Here is a 24,921-nt window from a genome sequence, read left to right on the forward strand (position 1 = left end):
AATGAGAGGCACAAATACAAGATGGGGGACACCTGGCTTGAGAGCAGTACATGCGAAAAGGATCTAGGAGCCTTGGTTGACCACAAACTTGACATGAGCCAACAGTGTGACGCGGCAGCTAAAAAAGCCAATGCAATTCTGGGCTGCATCAATAGGAGTATAGCATCTAGATCAAGGGAAGTAATAGTGCCACTGTATTCTGCTCTGGTCAGACCTCACCTTGAGTACTGTGTCCAGTTCTGGGCACCACAGTTCAAGAAGGACACAGACAAACTGGAACTTGTCCAGAGGAGGGCAACCAAAATGGTCAAAGGCCTGGAAACGATGCCTTATGAGGAACGGCTAAGGGAGCTGGGCATGTTTAGCCTGGAGAAGAGGAGGTTAAGGGGTGATATGATAGCCATGTTCAAATATATAAAAGGATGTCATATAGAGGAGGGAGAAAGGTTGTTTTCTGCTGCTCCAGAGAAGCGGACACGGAGCAATGGATCCAAACTACAAGAAAGAAGATTCCACCTAAACATTAGGAAGAACTTCCTGACAGTAAGAGCTGTTCGACAGTGGAATTTGCTGCCAAGGAGTGTGGTGGAGTCTCCTTCTTTGGAGGTCTTTAAGCAGAGGCTTGACAACCATATGTCAGGAGTGCTCTGATGGTGTTTCCTGCTTGGCAGGGGGTTGGACTCGATGGCCCTTGTGGTCTATTCCAACTCTATCATTCTATGATTCTAAGACACATCATATGGGGACTTCCAGCGAGGCAAAAAGGTGGGTGCCATGGCAGCAAGCAGCTCCTGTCCTGAAGCCAGCCAGAGCCAACTGCGCTTCCGGGCTGCGGAGACTGCCACTGCCGCCACCACTGCCGAGGGAACCGGGGATGCCTGGTGGGTCAACTGGGGTAACCGCTGACCCACCCCCCGTGACCCAAACTGAGCCGGGTGTGAGCAGCCAACTGCCCAGGGGCGCTCCGGGGCCAGGAAAACCCTGGAGCCAACACAGGGGGGAGGAGGAGGAAGAGAGAGAAAGAGGAAGGAGAAAAAAGAGTGGTGCCCTGACCTTGCCACACTGCTGCCACCACCGCTCAGGAGGAGAGGTAGGAGAGCACCGGGAGGGCAAGGACATGAGGCAAAGCCCAGGCCCGACCTGAGTCTACTCCACGGTGGCTAGTGCTCCAAGAGAGCAGGCCAGGACCCGGAGGAAGGCCGCGTGACAGAGGAGACCACAGAAGAGAAGATATTACTTATTTTTTAAAAGTTAGTTTAAAAAGTGGAGATTCCCCCTCCCCCCTTTTTTAAAAGTGTCCCCGGATTCTTTGAAAGAAATCTGGTAACTTTATTTTAAACTATCATTGATTTTCAACCGGCGTAATCCAGTAGTGGCTTCGGCTGTTAACTGGAAGGCTGTGGTTTAGGGTCATCCAGGGGCCTCTACGATTTTCCTTAAAAAGAAAAGCTACCGCATAAGACAGCCTTCAAAAATGTAAAATAAACTGGGCTTTTGTTAACACAGTCGATAGTTTTCTGGCTTCTTGTGTTTCATAGCAGACACAGTCTCCAGAAACAGAAACCACTTGTGGCACTAGACTCTTTAATAAAAGGTGGGAAATGGGGAATAGGTCATATAAGTGTTGATGAAGAGCGTATTTTAAAAAGACATGGATACAAGATGCAATATAGGCCCTTTTTAAAAGTTATGCCATGTGACACAGTTCATCATCTGTCCATAATATTCTGTCTTTGGCACTTATTACTATTTCAATACAGGAAACGCGTGCAAAGAGCGTGAGCTTGCACCGTGCAACCTTCACCCACCGTGGTCTTTGATGTATATATTTTCCCAAAGAATGTAAAGAAAAATCTCGCGCCCAACGTGGGGCTCGAACCCACGACCCTGAGATTAAGAGTCTCATGCTCTACCGACTGAGCTAGCCGGGCTGCTGGTAAACTAGTTCTCAAACACAGTTTATCACTCGCTGGCTGTCTTGCTGCCAAAGATTTCATTCTTTAAAACAAGCAGATCGCATCACATAAACGCAATAGCTTAATAGCTTCGGGCATCACTTCCACGTGGCCGTTTAGTGCCGCGTTAGGACCTGTATTTCTAGCGCAATCCAGGCTACTTCCGAAACAAACCCCATTCAGTTCAATGAGACCTACTCAGAAGCAAGCGACAAAGATTGCAGCCGTGACCGAATTGTCATGCGCCTTTAGAAAAAGAATGAGGGGAAATGGCTTTGTCGCCCTAACGTGGATTTAATGGCAAGGGGAGGAAATAATCATTAGGGAAACGCCATTCAGAAACCGCTAAAGGGATTAGGGTAGGAAGAACGCGGGAAAACTCAAAAGTCTCTCCCGACCAAATAGCAAAGCAGCGCTTTGAACCTATAGGTTCTTTCAGGTTAAGAAGGAACGAGTCTCACCATACCTTTTATTTTAGGCTTGTACACTTACTATTTCACCGGTAACATTAAACCCCACTAAAATAGGCCCATTGAAATAAAGGAATCAGACTAATAGACCTATTATGAACTGGTCTTTGACCGTAATAATAATTACCACTACTATTAGACCATTAATTGGTCGACCCAGATTTAAGAGTAACGTTAGATACAGCCGATCTCTTCCTGTCCCCTCCCTCGTCTCTTGGTATTCCCTACTAAACCCCGACAGCAGGACACCAAAGGAACCCACCCGGGAGGGGAATACTTGGGAGTTAACACAAGGCGGAACAGCGCTTTTCAAATGAGAAAGTGGGTGGCTCTTAAAAGAGCCTTTGGGTTTCTGTATCACTTTCCCAGGCAACCGAAAAATGGGCGCCCAGCTCACTTGGAGCTGGTGTACTTGGTGACGGCCTTGGTGCCCTCGGAGACGGCGTGCTTGGCGAGCTCTCCGGGCAGCAGGAGTCGGACGGCGGTCTGGATCTCCCGGGAGGTGATGGTGGAGCGCTTGTTGTAGTGCGCCAGGCGGGAAGCCTCGGCGGCGATGCGCTCGAAGATGTCGTTGACGAAGGAGTTCATGATGCTCATGGCCTTGGACGAGATGCCCGTGTCCGGGTGGACCTGCTTGAGCACCTTGTAGACGTAGATGGAGTAGCTCTCCTTGCGGCTCTTCTTGCGCTTCTTATCGCCCTTCTTCTGGGTCTTGGTGATGGCCTTCTTGGAGCCCTTCTTGGCGGCGGGAGCGGACTTGGCCGGTTCAGGCATTTTCAGTCTTCTCGCTCAACTGCAGCCTCAAGCAAGAGTGGTGGTGCTGTTGACGAGCTCCCGTATTTATAGGACGCTTATGGAAATGAGGGCTCCAAAGTGCGACGTCGCTATTGGACGGCGACGAGCTTGCGTCACTTTCCAGCGTTCCAAGGATGTAAATGACCAGGATTCGAACGCTGGCGTGCTATTGGGCGGCCCGGGAGGCCTGTGAACTAAACATTTCAGCTGCTGCCTCAAATTAAAAAGCCACCCTGATTATATATTCAAATATTAACTAGAAAAGCAAGCAAACAGACCTAGATAGATCAGATTGATAGATCCAGCCTTTTCCTCTACTTTTGCCTGTTGCTAGGTTGCAAAGCTCTCATAAGGAAAATAATTAAGGGCTGTAGTTCATTATCCCGTGATATTTTTAAAAAGCAGGAAACGTGAATTTATTTTACGTACATGAGAAATACCTGCTGATGGGTTGATTTAATTGGAGCAGGGGACGGGAAAACACATGCAGGGAGGATCAAAGGAATCGTTGCATTTTCCTTTCCTTTTTTAGCATGCAGTATTTGTCGAGGATGCATAATTGCAAAAGAGAATTTACGCTAAGGGCTGGATTCAGTTCCTTTCACCACCCACCTGGTACTAATGCCCCAGAAAAATTCAGTGAGTAAACGTGTAGGTCTGCGAATGCCCTCCTCTACACACCTCGCTAGGAGTAAATTCCAGTGGGGCTTGCTTCCGAGGAGCTATACACAAGAATCGACACCTCACTCCCAATACCTCGCCAAGCAAACCTACGAAAGTGTGGGTCGTGCAATGAATTTTGCGGAAGGAAAAAAAGAAATATGGGAAGTGAGGTTTCCTGTAAGCTTTTTTTTTTAACATCCGGGTGTTAGGTTTTTCTTCCGGGTGCTTTTTGTTCCTTTTTTACGTTTTTATATATCGTTTTGGAATAGATAGCCTGCGAGATTTTAAAAAAATAAATAAATGATAATCTGTATTTTTAAAATCGGGCGTCGTTTTGCGCGTGTGCGTCTTTTTGCAATAAGGCCTATCGCTTACTTGCAAGCCATCTCTGCAAAAAAATAATAATAACTGAGGGATTGGGTTGTTCCTGATAGTCGGCGCAGCTTCCATCTTGGATTGGTGAGTGTGTCCTGCTTTTAAGGGCGAAGATCGCTTTTGTCTCTCGTGCCTCGGTATCAGAGAAAGGCGTTGCATCTCCTTTTAAGCCACTGAGAGTTCAGTTAAAGAATGCGCCTGCGGGGAGGAGGGAGGGGAAAGGCGTAGCAATGGCGATCCCCCCCCCCCCCCCAATTTTAAAAATATTTATTTATCTGTTGTTCTCTTCAGCAGTAATGTTTTAGATTTCAGGCATATTTCTGTAGCATCTAAAAAAAGTAAATTACAACAACCCTGTATGGTAGGCTAGAGCTAGTCTCTCTACATTTCCCGTGTTAGGGGAACTTCTCTATCCTGCTTCCCTTCATGTTGAAAGACTTTTAACTGGTTTAATGAAACAATATTGTTCCTTTGTTTATTAATTACCTGCCTTTAACCCTAAGTGCACAGGGCGCGTTACAGCATTAAAAAAAAAAGCAATATTGAAAAATAATTCAAAACAATATGTCGATAGACAATCAGAATAGATAGATATGAACAATACTGGGGGGGTGTCCCTCTGTTTCTCCAGATGCTGCTGCACTCCAGCTCCCGTTCTCCCTGACCATTGGGCATGCTGGTTGGGGAGGGAGAGTTTTGAGCCCAGAAAGGTGCAGACTTCGTTGTTCCTGCTATCCCAAGAGCTTCTGGTCAAGGCGCTCAGAAAGGAAAATCGGTGGTGGGATTTCCCAACCAGCTTTAAACACCTTTGGAGAATGTTTTGTTCCTGCTCCTGGAGGAGGTCTGCAAAAGGCTACGCTGGGTGAACTTCTCAAGAGAGGGAGTTACTTCTAGAGTAGCGGCACCTGTACCACCAAGGGCTGTAGCTCAGCAGTGAAGCATGTGCTATGCATGCAGAAGGCGCATAGGGACGTAGGGCTGGGGATGTTGCCTGCCTGGCCGAACCCGCCAGAAAGCTGCTGGTAGTAGACAATACTAACGCCCCTTCCAACATTTATCCGATGAAAATAGAGGACTTCTATACAGTGGTACCTTGGTTCTCAAACTTAATCCGTTCTGGAAGTCCACTCCAAAACCAAAGCATTCCAAAACCAAGGTGCGCTTTCCCATAGAAAGTGATGCAAAACGTATTAATTCGTTCCAGACTTTTAAAAGTCCACTAAAATAACAATTTAACATGAATTTTACTATCTAGTGAGACCATTGATCCATAAAATGAAAGCAATAAACAATGTACTGCAGTCTCACAATCAATCAATCAATCAGTGGCTGAACTAGGTTCCACACAGTCAACAAAAAAAGCCTCAAAAACAAAAATGCAAAATAAATAGCAAAAGCAGACAGATCTCAGCGTAACACGCAAAACGGAAGAGTGTCACTCAAATCGGAAGCGTAACACTCAAAACGGTGCACATTCGGCTTCTGAAAAAAGTTGGCAAACAGGAACACTTACTTCTGGGTGTGATAGGAATGTTGAGGTCTTAGGAATATGTTAAATGTTCATAAGTACCAACCGAGCACGTACATAGATCAGCACAGGAAGACCGACCTGGAACCATTTTGATTCCCAAACTGAGCAAATGATTTCTCTGCAAGGTCAAAGTGGGAAACCTCCCCATTGTCTTTTCCTTCACAAACCCTGTCTTAGGGGCACATTTAAGATATGAATAGGGTGTGAGCCTGTGACCTGGCCCAGGAACTAAGTATTTATCATTACAAAAGACTGGCCAGGTTCCCCAGGCAATCCAATCAAGTAAGCAGGGTATCCAATCAAGTAACCTGCCAGACGAGATAAACAACAACTGGAGAAAAACAACATTCAATTTTCTGTTTAAGACCACCTCTTCTGTGATGTAGGTATGATGTATATGGGGTGGTGGTCTTGAGCTACACCCCTTCTGTGATGTATGATGTTTCTGGGGTGGTCTTGATCTACAGGGTAGCAATTTCAAAAGTCTATATAAGGCCTTGCGCGCCATTGTTCTGGGTTCCTCCTCCTTTCCTGTGGGTGAGGGGAGCACCCTGTTGCAACAGATCAATAAGATCAAGCTTACTAGCTGCTTTGCTTCTCAATAGTCTCTGGTTGGCCTCTGTTATTTTCTCCTACCAATAGGGAACCTATGTAAGGACTCTATATGGGCTCTTGGATACCCCATAAGGAAAAAAGGGCAGATTTTGTTTACAACATGGGTTTGCAGTGTTTGGGTTCCAAGTTGTTTGAGTACCAAGACATTTGAGAACCAAGGTACCACTGTATTGTAAGCCTCTTGGAGGCAGAGATCTGACCTATCTAATATCTATCTATTGAGAAGTCTATGCTTTGAAGAGATGAAACGAGAGGAGTGGGCCACGCTGGCACCACCAGACCAGTGCAAGAAGCTCCGTTATCACACCGGTGGCTCAGCCTCTCAGAGGAGCAGCATAGCTTAGCCAGGGTCCGCACAACCTTGGTTGGAGGAGTCGAACCTGTGTCCGATCAATCAAGAGAGGTCAGGGATCGAGTCTGGTGTAGCCAGGATTCTGAGGCCTATATGGTGGTGGGTGCAGAACAGAATTAGAAACTCAGATATAAAAGCTAGGCGCCAAATGGCTCCTTCAACCAGGGCTACATCATCATCATCATCATTATTGAAACAAAACAAAATAAAATAAAATAATAAAATTCCTTCCAGTAGCACCTTAGAGGCCAACTAAGTTAGTTATTAGTTGGTCTCTAAGGTGCTAGTGGAAGGAATGTTTTTCTTTTTTTCTTTTTCTTTTGTTTCGACTACGGCAGACCAACACGGCTACCTACCTGTAACTACCACTACAGTGGTACCTCAGATTAAAAACTTAATTCATTCTGGAGGTCCATTCTTAACCTGAAACTGTTCTTAACCTGAGGTACCACTTTAGCTAATGGGGCCACCGCATGATTTCTGTTCTCATCCTGGAGCAAAGTTCTTAACCCGAGGTACTATTTCTGGGTTAGCAGAGTCTGTAACCTGAAGCATCTGTTACAGCAACCTCGGGGTCTCACACAGCTCTACAATTCTATGATAAGAACAAAAGCAAAGTAGTAACAGTTTTGGAACACATTTAATAGGCCATCAGATACAGTGGTGCCTCGCAAGATGAAATTAATCCGTTCTGCGAGTCTCTTCGTCTTGCGGTTTTTTCGTCTTGCGAAGCACGGCTATTAGCGGCTATTAGCGGCTTAGCGGTTATTAGCGGCTTAGCGGCTATTAACGGCTTAGCGGCTTTAAGAAAAAGGAAACAAACTCGCAAGAACTCGCAAGACGTTTCGTCTTGCGAAGCAAGCCCATAGGGAAATTCGTCTTGCGGAACGACTCAAAAAATGGAAAACCCTTTCGTCTAGCGAGTTTTTCGTCTTGCGAGGCATTCGTCTTGCGGGGCACCACTGTATTACGTTCAATGAAAGATTGCCCAGATGGTAATGAGAACCTTGAGCTGACAAAGATGTCCCACCCTTGCGGTGTGAAAAGTTGTGGTTATGGGAGGGGAGATGCAGGCGGGACAGCACATTGCCCTTTCTTTCCTGCATTTGAGTGTCTGCTTTTAAAAGAAGCCGCTGGGCTTTGAGTGATCAGAGGGAACCTGCCTGGAGTGAAACGCTTGTGTTCCTTTTCCTCCCCTTCCCAGGGCTCCTCTGCCATGATGCCAAGGCGCGGCCGGGGCAGAAGAGCCCAGCTGGCGACTTTTACCCGGAGAGGCGTGGCCCTCCACCTCCAGGAGCCTCATTTCTCGGTCGCGTCGGAATCTGGTGTTTCCCGGGAACCGTTCCCCGTCATGGCTGCCCCGGCGGTGTCTTTGCAGCCGGCGATGAAGGAGGAGGAGGAGCCCGGCCCGTCGACGACAACCGTGCACGACCTCTTCTCCTACCTGAAGGAGAAAGAAGACGAGGAGGACGAGGACGCGGCAGAGCTGGGCGCTTTCTCTCCGGCGGCATCCAATCAGCTGGGGGCGAAGGAGCCCGGCCACCCCGAGGCTCAAGAGATGCTCTCGTACCTCAAGAAGGAGGACGACGACGACGGAGAGGAGGTCATTGAGAGAGTGTCGTTCTCCCCGCCCCACGTCCTCCACCCGCAGTCTGCTCCTCCAGGGACCTACATGCCCGCCGGCACCATGGGTAGGGCGGGCATCGAGATGGTGCATTTCTTCACCCCCATGACGCACGTCTCGGCCTCTTCCCACCATCACCATCACAAGCGCGGGCGCGAGCGGGAAGTGCTGGTGGTGGACGGCATCCCCACGCATGCCCCCAAGAAAACCACCTCGGCCGTGTGGGATTATTTCACCCTGGATCCCAGGGAGCCATGTGTGGCCGTCTGCAGCACTTGCCAGAAGCGGGTGCGCAGGGGCAAGGACGGGGGCACCCGCCCTGGCACCACGGCCCTCCACAAACACCTGAAGGTGCACCACGGGCTGCACTTGCCGGGTGTCGCGGTGGTCCCTCCTTCGCCTCTGATGCCCCTAAAGGAGAGGCCACACGGCCCGACCATTGTGGTGACCGAGCCACCTGCCCCGGCCTTCCAGCCCGCGCGCCAGGAGAGGAACCAGCCGTACTACCCGCCGACGCACTCAGCAGCCATCCAGCTGGCTTCCGAAACGGCCTGGATGCTTGCCGTGGACATGCAGCCCCCGTCATACGTGGAAAGCGACGGGTTCCGCCGGCTGATGGCCACCGCCCAGCCCCGCTGGAAAATCCCTGGGCGTGCGTTCTTCACCACGAAGGCTGTGCCCGAGCTGTCCAAAGTGGTGTCCCGAGCTGTCCGCCAAGCGGTGGTGGGCAGCGTGGGCCGTACGGTCCACATCGCCATAGACACCTGGTCGGGCTGGCAGACTGCCTCCTACATGTCGGTGACGGGGCACTGGGTGGCCGAGTCGGCGGGCGTCCTCTCGCGGCATCACGCCACCTTGTCGGTGTGTGCTTTCGAGGGGCCCTGCTCTGCCGAGGACATTTGCCACAAGCTGAGGGAGGTGCTGCAAGACTGGCTCTACGACCTGAAGACCGGGGGCGTCGTCCTGGACGACGGGGCCAACACGGCAAAGGCCGTGCGCGAGCTGCGCCTCAAGTACGTCCCTTGCCTGGCGCGCTGCCTGAAGCTGGTGGTGAAGGCCTTCTTGGCGGCCGACGCCCACGTTGACCGGCTGCTGAAGACGTCCCGGAGGATCTGCACCCGCTACAAGCGCTCGACGGTGGTCCGGCGGCGCCTGCTGGAGGCACAGGCCATCCTGGGCTCGCACCGGCAGCCGGCAGGGCAAGAGCCTCCCCGGAGATCCAACTCCACGCTGCGGATGCTGGAGAGCCTCTACCGGGAGCGGCAAGCCGTCAGCGCCATCTTCGAGCAAGACGAGGAGGCTGCCTTGCTGCACCTGACGCCGCCGGACTGGAAGGTGGTGAAGTGTTTGGTGGAGATCCTCAAGCCCTTTGAGGATGCTGCCACGCTGGTCACCCGCCCAGACGCCACACTCTGCCAGGCTCTCCCTCTGCTGTGGTTCCTGGAGGAGCAGCTGCGGGCCTTGAGGACCAGGTACTACCAGGAGAACAACAACACGGCGGCCCACCTCACCACACAGGCCCTGGACTGCCTGGAAGCCCAAAACCAGCTGAGCGAGATGAAGGGCACCCTCATCTGCCGGGTGGCCGCCTTCCTCGACCCCCGCTTCAGGGACATCACCACCATGAAGCTAGGCGGGGCTGACACGGGCGACGCAGCCATGTTGAGGGAGCACATCCTCGACTTGGCCACCAGGTCCTACGTACCTCCGGGGCCCGACGCCGACTTCTCCCCGATGGGGCGCTCGTCCCCGCAGCAGCCCAGCGGCTCCAGTGGACCCCCCGGCTCGGCGGCGTGGCAGTTCACCATGAAGCGCTGGCGGGCGATTACCAAGAGTGACCCCGCCATGGGCCTGGCGTCCGAGGGAGGGGCAGCGGCGGCCCTGCGGGAGATGGAGGAGTATCTCCACGACAACGTGGACCACATTGGGGAGAACGCCGACCCCATGCTGTACTGGCAGGGGAAGATGGGGGTCTGGCCGGCCCTCTTCAAGGTGGCCCTGTTCCATTTTGGGTGCCCGCCCACGTCGGTGCCCTCCGAAGACGTCTCCGGCGGTGCCGGTTCGTTGGCGGACAGGGGGCACCCCAAGGACCTCTCCCCGGCCAACGTGAAGATGCTGACCTTCATCCGAAAGAATCGCCACCTCGTCCCGCAAGACTGGAGGCTCTCTCTAGGAGACCTGCCCTCCTCGCAAGGCGCCATGGGGTCGAGGGAGGACTTGGATCTGGAAGACGAGGAAGACCTTTTGACGGCGGATGAGGAACTGGAGGAAAAGCAGTGAGGAACACAGCCATGTGCTGAACCATTCTCAGTAAGGGGGCAGCTTTCGTGGGCGTAGTTGCCTCGCAGAAAAGGAGGGAGGGTAGGAATTAGTCCAAACCTGTTGTGAATTTTGTCTGTTGTGTTTTAAAGTTAAGGACTTTGTTTGTTGTTGTTGTTGTCGTGAGAAGTATTGGACGACGGAGCCGCTTCCTCTGCAGGCGGGACTCCCCCGCTGGACCTGTTTGAAGATGAAAGACTTGCTGTACATTAGAGCAGGATCTTGCCTTGTGTGGCCCACTGAGGTGAATGCAACCCACCAGGTGCTATGGTTGGCCCAGCAGTTCCTCGGCAAACCTCCAGTCAGTTACATCAGACTGCAGGAGCGAAAAGGTTGCCAAGCACAGCTGCAAAGCTTTGAGCAGCCCTCCATTGTGTAACCAAGGAGTAGTCAACCTTTTTATACCTACCGTCCAGTAACGCATCTTTCTTGATGGTAAAATTTCCTTACTGCCCACCAGTGCTCGATGGAAGGAGGATTCAGCCTGTGCCGTAGAACCCCCTACCGCCCACCTAGAATCCTGAAACGCCAAGAAGTGGCTGGTAGGGACCAGGTTGACAACCCCTGGTGTAGCCAGTTTTGTGAATGAAGCCGGAATGTGCTGCCCGTAGTTGTAGAAATCCCCTTTTAACATTGATGCTGTGCGTTGATTCTGTCTTTAAAAATGGTGCTAACGTGGGGGGTGGGGGTGGACTTTAAAGAAAACAAGTACTTGCCATTTTCAGAACTTTTAGACTCATTTTAACTGGATGTTTCAAAGCACTTGTTTTTAAAATCCTGACTGCTCTCCCGAGTCACTAACATGAAATAACAAGAATATGAAACAAGCTACCCAAATAAAAACATTCCTTCGAGCAGATGAAGGACTTGTGTGTGTTTCATTTTTATCCCTCTTGCCCCTTCAGTCACACCTATGTTAGGAGCCCAGTTTTGATATGCAAAAGAAATGCATAGGATCCCCTGCCGCGAGAGGTGGTGATGTCGTCACTTGGTTAAAGGTAAAGGGACCCCTGACCATTAGGTCCAGTCATGACTGACTCTGGGGTTGCGGCGCTCATCTCGCTTTATTGGCCGAGGGAGCCGGTGTACAGCTTCCAGGTCATGTGGCCAGCATGACTAAGCTGCTTCTGGCGAACCAGAGCAGCACACGGAAACGCTGTTTACCTTCCCACCGGAGCAGTACCTATTTATCTACTTGCACTTTGATGTGCTTTCGAACTGCTAGGTTGGCAGGAGCAGGGACCGAGCAACGGGAGCTCACCCCATTGTGGGGATTCGAACCGCCGACCTTCTGATCAGCAAGCCCTAGGCTCTGTGGTTTAACCCACAGCGCCACCTGCGTCACTTGATTAGAGAAGTCTAAAAGGAGATGTGATGAATTGTGTGGCAGAGGATGGTCAGTGGTGGCTATTAGCCACCATTGCCAAATGAAACTTCCATGATCAGAAGCAGTCTATCTCCCAAGTACCAGCGGCATAACTGGAGCAGCAGTTTGGGAGATCTGTTGCTATCATGCCCTGCTTCGTAAGCTTCCAAGAGGCATCTGCCATGCTACTGCAGAACGCAAGACTCTTGAATTGTATGGTTTGTCTGAGCCCACATGGCTTTTGCTACATCTCGCCCCACATTTATTTATGGGGGCAGTATTACCTCTTTATAGGGACACGGGTGGCGCCGTGGGTTAAACCACAGAGCCTAGGACTTGCCGATCAGAAGGTCAACGGTTCGAATCCCCGCAATGGGGTGAGCTCACGTTGTTCGGTCCCTGCTCCTGCCAACCTAGCAGTTCGAAAGCATGTCAAAGTGCAAGTAGATAAATAGGTACTGCTCTGGTGGGAAGGTAAACGGCGTTTCCGTGCACTGCTCTGGTTCGCCAGAAGCGGCTTAGTCATGCTGGCCACATGACCTGGAAGCTGTATGCCGGCTCCCTCGGCCAGTAAAGCAAGATGAGCGCCGCAACCCCAGAGTCGTCCGCGACTGGACCTAATGGTCAGGGGTCCCTTTACCTTTACCTAGTACCTCTTTATTCAGCCAAGAATATTCTTCCGGAGCAGCTCGAAGAGCTCAATAAGACAGTCCTTGCCCCAAAGTTTACAATTCAGGACACAAAAGGAAACGTGTCATTAATCACAAAGTTCCTATTATCAGCTGGAATGGAAAATCACCAACCCTACTTTGAAACTTTAAAAAGTTAAACTACTAAAACAGATTAAAATTATTTCAACTTTCAAAGCACCTGGGTAGGCTTGTAGAATGTTTTCAGCAGGTGCCAGAAAGAAAACCTGTGACCTTGTAGGTAAACTGGTCCCAAGTTGTTAAAGGCTTTATAATCTAATATTAACACTCTGAATTTGACCTGGAAGCAAATTGGCAACCAGTACAGATCTCTGAACGCAGGAGTTCTGTGCAGACAAGGTTTCACCCTTATTAGTAATTGTGCTGCAGCATTCTGCACCAACTGCTTCCAGATCAAGTGTGATGAAGCGTAAGGAAAGCCCCTCTCAGAGTATGTTGCTGTAACCCAGTAATTCATTCATGCTTTCTGCTTCTGTCTAACTACAACCACCTGCAAGGAAGCTTATTCTTTGCAACGGCCATAGGTTCTCGGCAATTTCATGGCAGACGTCTTGGATTCTGACTCCTTACATTACCTACAGAGGGATGGTGGAGAAGAAATGTTGAGATGCTAATAGCCGTTCTTTCAGGCAGGGCTTCTGTGCCTGGGTTAAAAATGCAACAGGTGAAGTTTCTCCCACCCATTACAGCATCTTCACCCCGGGAACATTTCACCAGGTGAGTTTCTGCCACATTAAAAGCACAGGGACCCAGCTGAGAATGAACTGGGAGAGCAAAGGTGGAGGCTTCAAGCAGGCAGGCATATACTCTGAGTAAGGGTCTTAATAACTCTGGAATTTATCCAGAGCTTTCTCTCCTTGGTCTGTTTTATTTACATCCCACCTTTCCTTCAAGGAGCTCAACGTGGCATCGATGGCATTTTATCCTCACAAAAAACCCTGTGAAGTAGCTTAGGATAAGAGACTGTAACTGGCCCAAGGTCAGTGAGCTTCGTGGCTGAGTTCGGATTTGAACCCTTGTCTCCCAGCTCCTAGTCCAGCACTTCTAACCACTACACCACACTAGCTCTTACATGGATAATAGCACTATTTCTGAGGGTTGGTTTTCATAGAGTTTTAAAGCCAGAGATGGAACTTACAGTCCAGTTTTCTGTTCAGTGCAGGAATCCTACAATGCAGGATATGACTCCTTCATGAGAGATGGTGCTTAAACCTCCGCTTTAAAAGTTATATGTGAAGGAGAGCCCCTCACCTCTCAAGGCAACTCAAAGGAACTTTCGCCTTCCCTGATGGGCAGCCAAAATCTGCTTCTAGGGAGTTTCCAAAACCCCTCTTCCCCCACCATATGAAAAGACCACACGTTTGGCAAGTTAATAATCGGTTTACCTGCAAACTCTTCAAAGGTCAAGTTCATGTGTTTTTCCATACATTAGTCAGAAAAGTTGCACAAGCAGTCAAACGGCTTAGTTGCAAAGTGGTGAAAGTTTCTAAATTATTGGTATAGGAACTCGGGAGGGGCTTGTTAGAGCTATACAGCTAAGCTGGCGCAACCAGCTGAGACCTCTTCACATGCTGAGTTCATCAGGTAAACAAGGGGGAAAAGGCTTGATTACCTAGTGACTCCCAAGGTGAGCTAAGCCTGGCCAGACATCTTACCTCTATGGTTTTAACCCTCATGTGCATTAATTATACTTAAGTATGTTGCCTATGGGGACGCGGGTGGCGCTGTGGGTAAAAGCCTCAGCGCCTAGGGCTTGCCGATCAAAAGGTCGGCGGTTTGAATCCCCGCGGCGGGGTGCGCTCCCGTTGCTCGGTCCCAGCGCCTGCCAACCTAGCAGTTCGAAAGCACCCCCGGGTGCAAGTAGATAAATAGGGAACGCTTACTAGCGGGAAGGTAAACGGCGTTCCGTGTGCTGCGCTGGCTCGCCAGAGCAGCGATGTCACGCTGGCCACGTGACCCGGAAGTGTCTGCGGACAGCGCTGGCCCCCGGCCTATAGAGTGAGATGGATCGCGCACAACCCTAGAGTCTGTCAAGACTGGCCCGTATGGGCAGGGGTACCTTTACCTTTATGTTGGCTATATGAGGCTGGTTATCTAGGGCGGCCTGCCCCGTATAGGGCACAAGCTTCCTCATATTGTGTGTGACAGCCTGTCAAATAATAATAATAATAATAATAATAATAATAATAATAATAATAGTAATAATAATATTTTATTATTTATACCCCGCCCATCTGGCTGGGCTTCCCCAGCCACTCTGGGCGACTTCCAACAAAATATTAAAATACAGTAATGCATCAAACATTTAAAGCTTCCCTAAACAGGGCTGCCTTCAGATGTCTTCTAAAAGTCTGGTAGTAGTTATTCTCTTTGACATCTGGTGGGAGGGTGTTCCACAGGGCGGGTGCCACTACCAAGAAGGCCCTCTGTCTGGTTCCCTGTAACTTGGCTTCTCGCAGTGAGGGAACCGCCAGAAGGCCCTTGGCACTGGACCTCAGAGTCTGGGTAGAACGATGGGGGTAGAGACGCTCCTTCAGATATTTGAAGACAACTATCATGTCTCTCCCAGGCTTCATCTAGGCACCCCTCCACTGGTGGGCCTCTATAAGAACGCTGCTGGCCTGGACTAGATGGTTCTTTGGCATGACGTCATGTCCTCCATAGGGATTAATGATCGGCAGAATAAGACTACCATGGAGAATACCACTACCAGCCACGAGTGCTATGATCCACCTTTGCTGCTGGAGACAATATACCTTTGAACACCACATGCTGGGAATCACCATTAGGAAGAGTAGATGTAGCTGAAGTAGCCAAACTGCAACTCTGATCATCCCTAGCAAGCCTGGCTAAGGACTAGGCATGATGAGAGTTGTATCTCAGCAGCTTCTGGAGAATCAAAAGCACCTCACACCCGGTGTATGCAATGAAACCAGATTGTGGTCAACAAGAAGCTTCTTGCATAACAACATTGGGACTGAAGGTGCCTTAAAACTCTTGCTTTTTTGTTTTTAGTGTAGCCCCCCACCGTCTCCAACCTGGTGCCCTCTAGATGCTTTGGACTAGCACTCCTGCATTCTGACACAAGCTGGTGGGAGTTGTAGCACCAACCAAGCACTGGAGGCCAGTAGGTTGGGGAAAGCTATAGAGCAGGAGGGAGGCATTTTTGGACCTCCTAATGCTGCTGAACTACAACTCCCACCACCCCTGGCCATTGGCCAGGTTTGCTGCAGCCGATGGGAGTTATAGTTCAGCAACATGTGATGGGCTGAAAGTGTTGGGATACTAACAAAAAGTTCCCCACACCTACTGTCTATCTAGTAAGTAGAATAGCACACCCATCCCTGGATATTTGAGGCAGGGCAGGGCTGGAGAGCAGTTCAGTTTTCAGTCGTTTGTGTATTCATAAAGAGTGGCAATTTCTTTATGAATTTCTAGTCCGACTGCAATCGTCCCCCATCCCAAATCAATCTCCTGCCCCACATACAGGAAATAGGTGTTCCGCAGCAAAGCTTTCATGAAACACAAGCCATCCATCTGCTTGCTACAAGGTAATCGTGTACAGATCTTCTTTTTAAAAACAAAAAGAAAAAGAAACAACAACCTTGGAAGTGACTGACTCAAAGTGGGGTCAAACGTTGCAGGTCCCCCCATGCTAGAAATAAGCCATCCTGCTTACTAGGAATAAAAAGTAAAATCAGACGTGCTTGCAGACCATGAAAAGTATTTGCCCCTAAGGAGGCACCTTGGAAGATAACACAGGTAACAAGTTTATTTACAAAATGCATCGTTTATATTTTACACACACCAAGGCAAGAGAAAATAACCAGCATTTCTGTGGTTTTTTTTACTACTACACCACCTTTTCATAACGGATGGTTTCATTTTCCTCCCCCTACCCCTAGATTAAAATTAACACTGAATTAGCTGAGTCGCCAGGGCCTGAGACTGACGGAGCAATCCTGCATGTCTATCTCAGATGTAAAAGTCATACTGACTTGAACGGGACTTGCTCCCGGGCAGGTACGTATCCCCCTGTGTCTTTATATAGATAGAAATTCTTTTTTGAAGATAAAACCCATTGAATCACACACAGGTAGGATTGTAAAGTAGGAAGCATCATGCTTTACGATTTTAATCTGCCACTTCATGCAGGAATTCCTCTCCCGAAAGTAAGGTCCTGAAGTTACTTCGTTGCGCTTTTGGAGAACTCAGGGAGAGACTTCATCCTTTATATAGTGACAATACAGACCAATCCACGTGCAGCAGAGTGGCGCAGCGGAAGCGTGCTGGGCCCATAACCCAGAGGTCGATGGATCGAAACCATCCTCTGCTAATTTATTTCTATTTATTTGTACAAATACGTTTTCTCCTACCTCTAATGTCGGCTCCCTATTTTTATTTAAAATAAAATAGGCGCTGCAATAAAGTTATGGGGAGCTGAGGGTGGAGGCTTCCTCGGTGGAACTTTGCAGGAAATCAGGAAGAAAATAAAGCCCTTCGTTAATTTCTTGCTTCGTTGACTTATAGCAGCGTGTTTATTGTTCTTATGCAAATCTACTCAGAAGTCTCGCTGGAGTACAGAAGGACTGACTCCCAGGAAAGCATTTTAGGAAGGAACCCCAATACATTGATTTATGCACTTTTAAAAAAAATAGTGATTGTAAAATAAAGGAAAATTAAAAAAAAAATTAGCAGAGGATGGTTTCGATCCATCGACCTCTGGGTTATGGGCCCAGCACGCTTCCGCTGCGCCACTCTGCTGCACGCGACACGGCGTGTATTGTCAGTATATAAAGGATGACGTCTTTTTTTTTCTTTTCTTAAGCGAAGCCATCAGTTCTGCAAACAAGAGCGTACTGCATTCTTTGACCAATAGTTTATTTTAGTCACTTGGCTATCAAGAACAGTTGCTTTGACCCAATGAGACGAAGAGAGCTCCTAATGCAAAGCATTTAAAGGGAGTAAGACACTACGCAGGAATAGAGGCCAATTATTTTTATATGAATGGTGGCCAGTTATGTTATTAGAAGGCTTCTAAGGTGGCAAATAAAACTTCCCTGGTCAGCATGTTCTAAGAGTTTCCTCCCCTCCACTTTTATCTTTGAAACTGCTCGATTTATTGAATTTGTATTAGAAAAAAAGACAGCGACTGGCTCTTTTCCGGAAAAGGTGGGTGGCCCTGAAAAGGGCCTTTTGTTAATTTTTGGTCTGTGGAAGCGGAGGAGCCTTAGCCGCCGAAGCCGTACAGAGTGCGGCCCTGGCGCTTGAGAGCGTAGACCACGTCCATGGCGGTGACCGTCTTCCTCTTGGCGTGCTCGGTGTAGGTGACGGCGTCGCGGATGACGTTCTCGAGGAAGACCTTGAGGACGCCCCGGGTCTCCTCGTAAATGAGCCCGGAGATGCGCTTAACTCCTCCGCGGCGAGCGAGGCGGCGGATGGCGGGCTTGGTGATGCCCTGGATGTTGTCGCGGAGCACTTTGCGGTGCCTCTTGGCGCCTCCTTTCCCCAACCCCTTACCGCCCTTTCCACGTCCTGACATGTTCACAAATACTACAGAACCAACCAAATGAGATTCTGCCGCTGTCCAAGCCGATTTATATACAATGCAATCCGACCAGAATGAAAACTAAGAGGCGGAGCCTCCCGCTCAATTCCCAGGGAAAAAAAAACCTTGGCGGGCAAGTATGGTTCTATCCAATGAGAAGAGGTTTGGGTTGTTTCAAACCAGCCAATCGGCGCCCTCGTTGTCCTTTCAATTTGAAATTGTTGTTGGCGCCTTCACAGTCTTCCCGCGTTAGCGTTTTCGTGGCGGCAAGATATCATTGGCGTTATATATATATTTCTGTGCTGCTATGACAGAATAGCTGAAAGCGGCTGGTGGCAGTATGTATGTACGCAGAATTCAACCAGGAACAAATAATAACCAATTATAAAACGAAGCCCAACCTAATTATGTATATATCACAAGATACACAGCTATGAAAAATCAATAGGGCAACTATAAGCACTGTCCACTCAGAAGTAAATTCCACTGAGTACAACAGGGCTTACTCCCAAGTGTGTATATACAATTGCACCCCAAATTGTTCTGGAATTTGGGGGTTCCAAAAACCTTTCCAACTGAGATGCTTAAAAAGTAGGGATGAACATAGCCAGCCTTCCTAGCTATGTACCAGTACTGTGCTATGTCCAGGAAAGAACAGTGGCTAAGATTCCAAGACACTAACATTTATTGTTATTTTCCTTCCTCCATCATGCTTCCCAACTTCTTGATGTTTTTCATTGAAAGTGAAGACTGCCTGCGGTCTATTGTGCCCATACAAAAGGGGTGGGGGAGAATACACTCCATATTTGTAAAGGGAGGGTGAACAGGAAATATCTTGACAGAAGCACAAAAAGTTTTTTTTGTGTGTGCAAATGCTACATCCATGGATTTGCCCATTTTTATTTTCTAGCAGGCTTCCTGTAGCTGTTTATTCACCTGGCCAACAGAAGCACCGATGCTGTAACCTTTTCATTATACACAGCAGAACAGGAGACCACTTAAATCTAGAGATATCAGGTAACTTTTGTGATCCTCAACACTTATCAGAGTTTAATGAAGATGTGTTGAAAAAGTCCTAATGAGTGGAGCTGTGGACAAAACACATTCATTATCCATCTTTGGTATATTCACTTGAGGTCAGCTATTTAGACGGACAGCAGGGCATCACTGGTGCTGCAAAACTGCACCCAATTGCTGAGATATCTTGCAGCCTGATTTCTTCAGGTAGTGTAACATCAATTCAACAAAGTGTTGTCAGCTTAACAACCTCTTTAACACAAAAGAGGTTGCTGAACAGTCTATGTTCAGATAATACCCAGGCACTTTATCACAGATTGTGTCAAAAGGGGCTGAACCAAGATATTTTGTAGATTCAGAGACACTGGATGATCCAAAGAAAAAAAGTACTGGGGGACCATAAATATGCAGTGTTTGAAACAGATTCTTTTATATATACAAATGCTTCTGAATACAAGTTGTTGGAAACTGCAGGAGAGGAGAGTGCTCATGCTCAGCTTCTGCTTGCTGGTTTACCACAGGCATCTGGTTGGCCACTGTGATAACAGGATGCTGTGCTAGATAGGCCATTGGCCTGACCCAACAAGCTCTTCCCATGTTCCTATAGGATGGTCACATTAGCATGAGTTGAAGCTCCTCATGCTGCTTGCCTGCCTTTGCTCCTGTGAATACAGCAACATGGATAACCAGTGTACAATCTACAGTTGTTTAGCAAACCTATGTTACATTAAGACAGGGGTAGGCAACCTAAGGCCCGGGGACCAGATCTGGCCAATCGCCTTCTAAATCCAGCCTGCGGACAGTATGGGAATCAGAGTGTTTTCACATGAGTAGAATGTGTCCTTTTATTTAAAATGCATCTCTGGGTTATTTGTGGGGCATAGGAATTCGTTCATTTCCCCCGCTCAAAATAGTCCGGCCTGCCACATGGTCTGAGGGACAGTGGACCATGGCTGAAAAAGCTTGTTGACCCCTGCATTAAGAGATGGCAAAGAAGTTGTGAAGTTGCTTCTGCGAAATGCTTGTCATTAAAGCACTATTACACATACTCTTATATTATGTTTATATACCACCTTTCCAACCAGGAGCTCAATGTGGTTCTCCCCCTCCCCATTTTTATCTTCACAACAACCTTGTGAGGTATGTAAAGTTGACTGTGGCTGGCCCGAGGTCACCTTGGTTAGCTGAGCTGTGATTTGAACTCAGTTTATTTCAACTTTTCCAACTAACCTATAATAGTTCCCTGCAAATCTTTCATATACCTTCCTGCAACCAATGTGATCCCCACTTCAGACAGTATGCAGAAGTTTTCTTTGAGTGACCCAAGTTAAAAGATTGTAAATAAAGAGTAAGTACTACTGCACATGATTATTGAATCGATGGGTTACCAGCAGGGACCGGAATCTAATCAGACTTCAGGTGTTCCAATCAGTTATTGCTGATTGCTAGTAGTCCCAGAAAAGTCTGCAAATTTAACATGCAGCCCTGATGTCCTCTTTCAGAATATTTTGAGACCTAGGTGCACACTAGAACTTGGCTCCCCAAACAAATGCAACTTTACACAAAACGTTACTGATTGAAAAGGAATTGGCATACTGACTTTGAAATAAGAACAGCTGTAACCCTAATCAGAAGACTGGTTGGGAACTGCCTCCCCACAGCAATAGAGAAATGTTTCTGTGAAACATCTGCCTTATTGGCCAAACATACCACTAAACAAATTTCCGTGTAGCAGACTTTGGAAGGAGAGAATGAAGGCGAGATGGAAACAAGTTGGTGATTTCAATAATTGGAGATTTGGAGACAGCTGAGGAAAGGGAATTAATTTCTGGAGCACTCAAAACAGTATGAGCTTTTTGACTTTAAGAGACATAGGAAAAACAGGCCAAGTTGGGAAATCTAGTGGAGACTGAAAAGGACTTATATAAAATGGGGAGGGAGGGGGGAAAACGAATAGAAGAAAAATGCATTGAGACGGGTAAGAGAAGTAGAGAAAGGAAGAAATAACTTGCCAGATGGATTCTAAACTTTTCAGGTGGGAGCTTCAGGCCATTAAAGCATTAGGTGAGGGGATATATATTTATGTGATTATATCTTCCAAAAGTCTGGTGCTCTTTTAATTCACAAGTGATAAGAACTGTGCCACGACTTAAAGGTAATAGCAATTAATGAAATTACATTACTGCATCTTAGCTAAGGTGAATCGTGTCCCATCTGAGCAATAGAAGTCCTCTCCCTACCGAAACACAGCTTCTCCCCTCATTTGCAGGCTAAGACTCAAAAGCAAAAGCTTAGCTTTAGGAGTATCTCATAGCACAATCACGTAAACTAACTAGCATTTATTTCCAGAAGACAGTTGACACACAAGTAAAGCCTCTTACATAAAGCTCACGCGCAGTTTTTCTAGCAAATTTAGCTCTTTTGCAGAGAAAGTGGTGGCTCTGAAAAGAGCCGTTGGTTTGTTTAAAAAAGCTGCTGTGCCAAGAATAAGGAATTACTTGGAGCTGGTGTACTTGGTGACGGCCTTGGTACCTTCGGAGACGGCGTGCTTGGCCAGCTCTCCGGGCAGCAGGAGTCGGACGGCGGTCTGGATCTCCCGGGAGGTGATGGTGGAGCGCTTGTTGTAGTGCGCCAGGCGGGAAGCCTCGGCCGCGATGCGCTCGAAGATGTCGTTGACGAAGGAGTTCATGATGCTCATGGCCTTGGAGGAGATGCCCGTGTCCGGGTGGACCTGCTTGAGCACCTTGTAGACGTAGATGGAGTAGCTCTCCTTGCGGCTCTTCTTGCGCTTCTTGTCGCCCTTCTTCTGCGTCTTGGTGATGGCCTTCTTGGAGCCCTTCTTCGGAACAGGCACGGATTTGGCTGGCTCAGGCATCCTGCTACGCTGAAACTGCGACCAACTGAGAATATGTGTGAAAAAAGAAATGCTAACAAAGTCTTCGCTGCACGCCTATTTATTCACCGTCCCCCGCGGTTCGGCGCACAATCCTCCCGCTTTCCTATTGGCTCCTTTCGACGCCCTGATTAAGCAAGCACAGCGCGCACAAAAGGTTTTCTGGGAACCAACCAATCATCACAATGGGTGACGTGAGACCTCGGCGTTTTCATTGGGCACAATGAGAAGCCGCGCTTTCATTGGACGCTGTGGTGGCTTTCAGCGTTCAGCCAATCGAAATTGCCGAGGCTGAGTCTCAGGGAGGGTATAAAAGGGCCAGAATCGCCATGTTGCGACTTACTTTTCCGGTTTCTCATCTCGAGTTGTTGTTCTACTTTAGAAGTTGGTATCATGTCTGGACGCGGTAAGCAAGGAGGCAAGGCTCGTGCCAAGGCCAAGACTCGCTCTTCTCGTGCCGGACTCCAGTTCCCCGTGGGTCGTGTGCACCGTCTTCTGCGCAAAGGGAACTACGCAGAGCGCGTCGGAGCCGGAGCGCCCGTCTACTTGGCTGCTGTGTTGGAGTACCTGACTGCTGAGATCCTGGAGTTGGCCGGCAACGCTGCCCGGGACAACAAGAAGACCAGGATCATCCCTCGCCACTTGCAGCTCGCCATCCGCAACGACGAGGAGCTGAACAAGCTGCTGGGCAAAGTCACCATTGCTCAGGGAGGAGTGTTGCCTAACATCCAGGCTGTGCTGTTGCCCAAGAAAACCGAGAGCCATAAAGCGAAGGCCAAGTAAATTCTTGTAGGATTTTTAGGAGACGTCGGAGACATTTCAAAACAGACAACAAAGGCTCTTTTAAGAGCCACCCACAATATCTAGAAAAGAGCTGATTTGATTACATGTATGTTTTCTGGCAAAAGGAATTCGTAATATGGAATTTGTATTACCAGTGCTAGTTAGCAGAGACGTAACTTAAGGGTCTTATGCTTTGCGCCAGTCCCTGCAACAATATATGGCATCGCCAGAACGTAAAACACATTCTCGCGCCTTATTTCAGTGTCACAGTGGGTATCTTCCGGGTTAAAACGGCAAGCGCAGCACGGATCTAACAGGCTTATCCGGCAGAGTATCATTTAAGTATCTTAACTTTCCCCAGATGTGAAGTTTGTGTAAGTGGCTTGCTGTGAAACCCTTCGCGCACTTTTAACCTGGAAGCCAGCCTCTGTTTTTTCTACTAGGCTTACGCCCAGATAACTTGACATTGCTGTCTCCCGAGTTTCCCTCTTGGCTTAAGTTTCTGGGCTCTTAGATGGCTATATACGCAACAATACTCTTTTTAGTCCTCCGGAGTTCTCTGGATACAAGTGTGGCTAGAATAAAGTAACAATAAAATGCAGACCGATAGCGTAACAATGTAGCACAACAATGTGTAAATGAGGTAATAGTACAATGTAGCAACCATCTCCCATGCAGTCCATAAAGACAGAAATACGTGGTGTATTGTAGGTCAGCATGTTTTTATTTCTGATGGAGGGGCTCAGGCATTGTAACGCACGTGCCGAAATAGCTCAGTTGGGAGAGCGTTAGACTGAAGATCTAAAGGTCCCTGGTTCGATCCCGGGTTTCGGCAATGCTTTTTCTTAATTCTTTATGATAGTGTGTGAGGTCCCCCCTGCTTTTTCCCGCCCTCCTCCTATACACACTAATAAATGGTAAGACTTGTGCAAAACCAAACTTCTTCCTGCATGTGTTGAAAGTAGAAAACAATTTTTGCAAACGTTCTACCCTGTTTCCTCTACTGTTCAATTATAACTATTTTGAATGGTAGTCAAGAAGATCCCTGCTGGAGCAGGTCCATAGCCCATCTACCTCAGCATCCTGTTCTCCCAGTGGCCAATCAGATGCCTGTGGGAAACCCGAAAGCAGAACCAAAGCACAAGAGAATTGATTCTAACCTAGCAGCCAACCTAGCAGTTCAAAAGTATACCAGTGCAAGTAGATAAATAGGTATAGCTGCGGCAGGAAGGAAAACGGCGTTTCTGTGTGCTCTGGTTCCCGTCCTGGTGTCCCATTGCGCCAGAAGTAGTTTAGTCATGCTGCCCACATGACTCGGAAAGCTGCCTGTGGACAAATGCTGGCTCCCTTGGCCTGAAAACAAGATGAGTGCCGCAACCCCATAGTCGCCTTTGACTGGAATTAACTGTCCAGGGGTCCTTTACCTTTACTTTACCTTTTACCTCCTCCAGGCAGAGAATAGCCATTGTGGCTAGTGGCCATTGACTGTCTCCCCTTTATGAATTTGTCTAATTCTCTTTTAAAGCCATTGTAGAAGACAGCCCTGATATTTCACAACCACAATGATGCCCAAGTATATAGTCATGTAACGGGGAACCATAAAACTGTTAATATCTGACACTCATCCACTGACTCTTTTCAAATGCACTTTTTCCCTCCCTCCCTCCCTCTTGAGAATTTAATATACAGGAGGTTGTTAAATTGCAATGTAACCTAATCTGTGTTTCCTTAATCAGATACAGCTGAGCAGTTCACATCCAGGCTGAAAATGGCTGATTTCTTGCTGTAGTATGCAGGAGTTGTTTGATGAACCTGTGGCCTTCCATAATAACATTGGTCCATGGTTAGGGTTGCCATATTTTGAAGTGCAAAACTTCTACTCATGAAAAAGAGGACATATGGCAA

General features: G+C 48.3%; 5 protein-coding genes and 4 non-coding genes across 9 annotated transcripts; 4 read left to right on the forward strand and 5 right to left on the reverse strand.

Moving 5' to 3' along the window:
• Positions 1 to 1,858: 1,858 nt before the first annotated feature.
• Positions 1,859 to 1,931, reverse strand: TRNAK-CUU (transfer RNA lysine (anticodon CUU)). The gene has a single exon. It is a non-coding gene; the product is annotated as a tRNA-Lys (tRNA).
• A 479-nt stretch (positions 1,932 to 2,410) lies between these two features.
• Positions 2,411 to 3,247, reverse strand: LOC114581920 (histone H2B 1/2/3/4/6-like). Its single transcript, XM_028702640.2, has one exon. The coding sequence runs from the start codon at positions 3,197 to 3,199 to the stop codon at positions 2,819 to 2,821; it is 381 nt and encodes a 126-aa protein (XP_028558473.1). The 5' UTR covers positions 3,200 to 3,247; the 3' UTR covers positions 2,411 to 2,818.
• A 221-nt stretch (positions 3,248 to 3,468) lies between these two features.
• On the forward strand, positions 3,469 to 11,558 carry LOC114582351 (zinc finger BED domain-containing protein 6-like). The gene is made up of 2 exons (XM_028703301.2): positions 3,469 to 4,342; positions 7,961 to 11,558. Exon 2 carries the CDS (start codon positions 7,973 to 7,975, stop codon positions 10,658 to 10,660), a length of 2,688 nt encoding a protein of 895 aa, XP_028559134.2. The 5' UTR covers positions 3,469 to 4,342; positions 7,961 to 7,972; the 3' UTR covers positions 10,661 to 11,558.
• Positions 11,559 to 17,039: 5,481 nt separating this feature from the next.
• On the forward strand, positions 17,040 to 17,111 carry TRNAM-CAU (transfer RNA methionine (anticodon CAU)). The gene has a single exon. It is a non-coding gene; the product is annotated as a tRNA-Met (tRNA).
• A 356-nt stretch (positions 17,112 to 17,467) lies between these two features.
• Positions 17,468 to 17,539, reverse strand: TRNAM-CAU (transfer RNA methionine (anticodon CAU)). Its single transcript has one exon. It is a non-coding gene; the product is annotated as a tRNA-Met (tRNA).
• A 263-nt stretch (positions 17,540 to 17,802) lies between these two features.
• On the reverse strand, positions 17,803 to 18,322 carry LOC114581797 (histone H4). Its single transcript, XM_028702404.2, has one exon. The coding sequence runs from the start codon at positions 18,315 to 18,317 to the stop codon at positions 18,006 to 18,008; it is 312 nt and encodes a 103-aa protein (XP_028558237.1). The 5' UTR covers positions 18,318 to 18,322; the 3' UTR covers positions 17,803 to 18,005.
• A 3,342-nt stretch (positions 18,323 to 21,664) lies between these two features.
• On the reverse strand, positions 21,665 to 22,345 carry LOC114590421 (histone H2B 7-like). Its single transcript, XM_028716698.2, has one exon. The coding sequence runs from the start codon at positions 22,213 to 22,215 to the stop codon at positions 21,835 to 21,837; it is 381 nt and encodes a 126-aa protein (XP_028572531.1). The 5' UTR covers positions 22,216 to 22,345; the 3' UTR covers positions 21,665 to 21,834.
• Positions 22,346 to 22,561: 216 nt separating this feature from the next.
• Positions 22,562 to 23,144, forward strand: LOC114590420 (histone H2A-IV). The gene has a single exon (XM_028716697.2). The coding sequence runs from the start codon at positions 22,627 to 22,629 to the stop codon at positions 23,014 to 23,016; it is 390 nt and encodes a 129-aa protein (XP_028572530.1). The 5' UTR covers positions 22,562 to 22,626; the 3' UTR covers positions 23,017 to 23,144.
• A 634-nt stretch (positions 23,145 to 23,778) lies between these two features.
• On the forward strand, positions 23,779 to 23,851 carry TRNAF-GAA (transfer RNA phenylalanine (anticodon GAA)). The gene has a single exon. It is a non-coding gene; the product is annotated as a tRNA-Phe (tRNA).
• Positions 23,852 to 24,921: the final 1,070 nt, after the last annotated feature.

The sequence above is a fragment of the Podarcis muralis genome, chromosome 13 (genome assembly GCF_964188315.1).
Source record: "Podarcis muralis chromosome 13, rPodMur119.hap1.1, whole genome shotgun sequence".
Classification (NCBI taxonomy): domain Eukaryota; kingdom Metazoa; phylum Chordata; class Lepidosauria; order Squamata; family Lacertidae; genus Podarcis; species Podarcis muralis.